At 42.9% G+C, this 4,310-nt stretch overlaps 1 protein-coding gene across 1 annotated transcript; it reads left to right on the plus strand.

The window, feature by feature from the left end:
- Positions 1-1,785: 1,785 nt before the first annotated feature.
- Positions 1,786-3,867, plus strand: LOC120722720. Its single transcript, XM_040013827.1, has 3 exons — positions 1,786-1,877; positions 2,267-2,549; positions 2,731-3,867. Exons 1-3 carry the CDS (start codon positions 1,786-1,788, stop codon positions 3,373-3,375), a joined length of 1,020 nt encoding a protein of 339 aa, XP_039869761.1. The 3' UTR covers positions 3,376-3,867.
- Positions 3,868-4,310: the final 443 nt, after the last annotated feature.

A 4,310-nucleotide genomic window follows, 5' to 3' on the forward strand; every position in this document is an offset into this window, starting at 1 on the left:
ACCCCATCATGTCTCCATCGCTGTCTCACTGTCCGGCTCTGTGTTGTGTTTCCTGTTTTATTTTGGTAGTCCTGGTCTCTTGTGCATTTTGCTCAGTTTTTCTTCCCCCGTCTTTTTGTCTCTGATTTGTTCCTCCTGTGTTCCCACCTGTTGCCCATCCCCTTGTTATCCTGTGTGTATTTAAATCTTCAGTCGCCCTCTGCTCATTGTCACATTGTCTCTGCTAGCTGTGTAGTCTCTCATGTGTTCCTAGTTTGATCAGTTAGTTTCTATTGGTATTCCCTAATTGTTTATTTCTTGTTTTGTTTCTAGTTTCAGAGTTTTCAGTTGTTAGTTCTTTCATTTTTGAATATTTTTACGCAGCAATAAACCTTTCTCTTTTAGCTTACAACTCTGTTTTTGAGTCCTGCTTTTGGGTCCAACCTCTGCCTGCCACACAGCTGTACGTGACAGTTGTATTTCTTGTTTCACAGTGCACTTAGTTTTCAGTTGGTGAAAGGTCTGGACTGCAGACAGGCCAGTTAGGTACCCAGACTTTTCTTTTACGTAACCGTGCTATTGCAAAGATGCAGTATGTGGCTTAGCAATGTCTTGCTGAAATATCCAAAGGACCCCCTGACAAAATATGTCATATGACTGGGAGCATCTGTTGCTCTTATGCATGTATTTATGTATATAAATTTATGCAGTAATGGCAGCTTTAGACATGTGCATGTGTTGACATGTGTCAATTCCATTGGTGCTGAGCACTGATAACAAGCCCGATGGTCCCTCCTCTTTTGTTTGGAGGATACGCCATGCATGTTTTCCAAAAAATTTCAAGTTTTGATGAATCTTTCCAAACACAAGGAATGAACTTAAGGGAGTATAAAACTGCACAAACACCTATTATGATGCTACGTTCCAATTTTGTAATGGAAAAGTAGAAATACACTCAAAATCAAACACATTTGCCAGCCACGTGATCCAGGTCTGTTGATACAACCAAAAACAGCAAGCTTTCTCTTCTGCGGCATTAAGTTCCTCTCTCCACAAAATATAATATGGAATTTGTAGTAAATTCAGACAGATAATTAAAGGTATGTATCCCTACCTTTTTGATTGCTGTTGCGGATCTTTTTACCTGATCTGGACCTCTCACTACGACTTGACCAGCTGCGTCCGAAGGAAAGGCAGCGATGAGCAGAACAACCTGCAGGCACAACAGGAGCAGCACAGTTTTGTCCATGGCTGACAAACGAAACGAACAGAAAGCTGATGCTCACTAGAACTGCTGTGGACAGAGATGTGGCAATAACAGACTGCCAGGAAACTGCAAGTCATGTCCACAACATGCAAGTCATTATCAACACAAAACTTACTTACATTACAGTTTTTGCCCGTTGCTTGAACACTATAAACCCATGCTCAGACTAAAGTAACACAACGTGAAGCTTTTGTTACCATACCTCAAACACATGTACCCATACCTTAAACAAAAGCGCTGCTTTGCACCCCAGTACCAATTATGCAACACTCCTACTCCTTTATGCAACACAGCTACCCCTTTATGCAACACACATGGTCCTGCATGCTACACTCCATTTCATACATAAGACACTTCGCTCACAAAATGAAATGTCAGGGTGCCATTCGGAAAACACATGTATCCAAAATACAAAACACATGGGGTAATTGCAACCACGCAAATACACACCTGAAGGCACCTACTTGCAAAACCGAACACCAATTAGCCAACTACAAAAAGCCCTCAGCGTAGCCATTTCAAGAACTTCGCAAGCATGGATGGAGGGAGAGCAAGAGGAAGAGGAAGAGGAAGAGGTAGAGGAAGAGGTAGAGGAGGAGGAGGAAGAGGAGGAGGAGGCCGAAGAGGCCATGCACGGACCCATATTTCTGATGAAATAAGAGCAATTTTGGTGGACCATGTCATCAACCATGGCCTGACTATGAGGGAAGCTGGGCAGAGAGTCCACCCACATCTAAGCCGCTTCACAGTGGCATCTATAATATGAACATTCCGACTAGAAAACAGGTATGTCGTCACCTCCATACCTTCTGCTCTACTCAGATGGTTCCATAGCACTGTTCTACAGTATATCACATTACCATATCAAGTGTACGGGGTGCTAATGCTCCTTTTGCAGCCAAAGTGGCTGATTCCTTATATTGAAGTACAGTGTTGTACAGTGGATGACACAGTACATACAGTAAAGTACTGTATGAAAAATAAGCAAACCGATGACAATATGTGGTTGTATTCCTCCAGAATGACCCGGAGACCCTCTGGGGGTGGACGGCAACACCTGTTCACACAACAGCAGGAACTTGCCGTTGTGGACCTAGTGAGGGCAGACAATGCCATCCGTCTCCACCAGCTACGACGGAAAATACTTGCAGACAGGCGAGTGTTCAGCAACATAGACCATGTGAGCATCACCACCATCAGACGCATCTTGGGTAAACACAGCATCACCATGAAGCAGCTCTACAGAGTCCCATTCGAGAGGAACAGTGACAGGGTCAAAGGACTTCGAGCTGAATATGTACGGGTACGTGTAACTGTCCCTTACATTTACAATAGAGTATTGGTGAAGTCCAGTAGCAGCTGAATATGTACCATATCAGTACCACATGGATCTATTCTGAGAGCTACACAGGTACCTGTGTGATGGGGTGAGGGTGCTGTATGTGTAGCACTGTAGTACAGTGACATGTTCCCCTTTTTTTCAGAGGATCATGGCCATGGATGGAGCTGCACAGCCTCATGAATACATTTTCATTGATGAAGCTGGATTCGACCTGAGCAAAACAAGACGACGGGGTCGTAATGTACTTGGCCAAAGGGCAATTGTGCACGTCCCAGGGCAGCGCGGGGGAAACATCACATTATGTGCCGCCATATGCCTTCGAGGACTTCTGCACCATCATGCAATGCTAGGTCCATACAATAGCCAACACATACTCACATTTCTAGATGCTCTCCATAACATAGTTGTACAGAACAGACCAGATCAGCCCAGGTTTGTGGTGATATGGGATAATGTCAGTTTCCATCGGGCTGCTCTGGTCCAGGCCTGGTTCACCGACCACAATCAATTTGAAGTGGTATACTTGCCCCCTTACTCACCATTTTTAAACCCTATTGAGGAATTTTTTTCGGCTTGGAGATGGCGAGTATATGACCGCCAACCACATGCCCGCATGCCTCTTCTGCAGGCAATGGAACAGGCCTGCGGCGACATTGAGGTGACAGCGATCCATGGATGGTTTTGGCATGCAAGAGGGTATTTTCCCCGGTGCCTAGCGGGAGAGGACATTGCTTGCGATGTTGATGAGGTCCTGTGGCCAGACCCCAACAGACGGCGGGATCCATGAGCCCACTTATGCACACTTGTCATGGTTTTTTGTGTTTACAGTATAGTGTTTTTTCTATTGCAGTATTATTGTGTTGTGTTTTTTTTTTTTTTTTGCTTCATCTGAATTCATGGTACTGCAATGTACACTATTGAGTAGGTCTATTTGCGTTTTTGGTTGTTTGGCAATGTGTCTCCTGTAAATGTGCCTTCTGAATACACAATGGAATTCAAGGACTGCAGTGTTTTATGTAAAGAAGACTAGTGTGTTCCCCCTGATCTGTAAGTGTTTGCATATGATGCAAGTATGTGTCATTTTGTCAACAGAGTTACATTTTGACAGAGGAATGTTAGGTTTTGACAGCAGAGTTTAGGTTTTGGGAGTGGAGTTTCATTTTGGCACAGATGTGTATGGTATATTTCCCAGTGTTGTGTCGTGTTTACTTGTGTTTAGAGTTTTGGCACAATGAGCGACGTTTTGCAAAATGTGTTCAAGCAACGGGCAAAAACTGTAATAAGAGTGCATAAGAGGTGTGACCCAAATACATTGACAGCTGTGGTTTTACTACAGTGAAAACCACTCCTTTAATCTTGGTTTAGAAAAAAATTGAGTTGAGTTTAATTTCATTATGCTTCTTTATATTCTTCCTAGATGATAGATGGAATACTATATTTAAAAAAAAAAACAGCTTACAAACTTAATTATGTAGCATAAAGACTGAAGACAGGATGTAACAGCTATCCATGCTATCTGAACAATCACAAGATCTGTTTACAAGCCTTTAAATTAGTATCATAACATGTAAAAAGCCTATGAATATGCAGCCACAATCCTTTCACATCTACTTTCACAAACTTACAAGTAAACAAACTGAAGAGATCAAAGTATGCAACTGTTTCTGTACTATGAAGATGAAGGTATTGCCTGCCGCCTACTAACCAATCAGTAATCTTAAA

Source organism: Simochromis diagramma, unplaced genomic scaffold (assembly GCF_900408965.1).
Source record: "Simochromis diagramma unplaced genomic scaffold, fSimDia1.1 OVJJ01000205.1, whole genome shotgun sequence".
Classification (NCBI taxonomy): Eukaryota; Metazoa; Chordata; class Actinopteri; order Cichliformes; family Cichlidae; genus Simochromis; species Simochromis diagramma.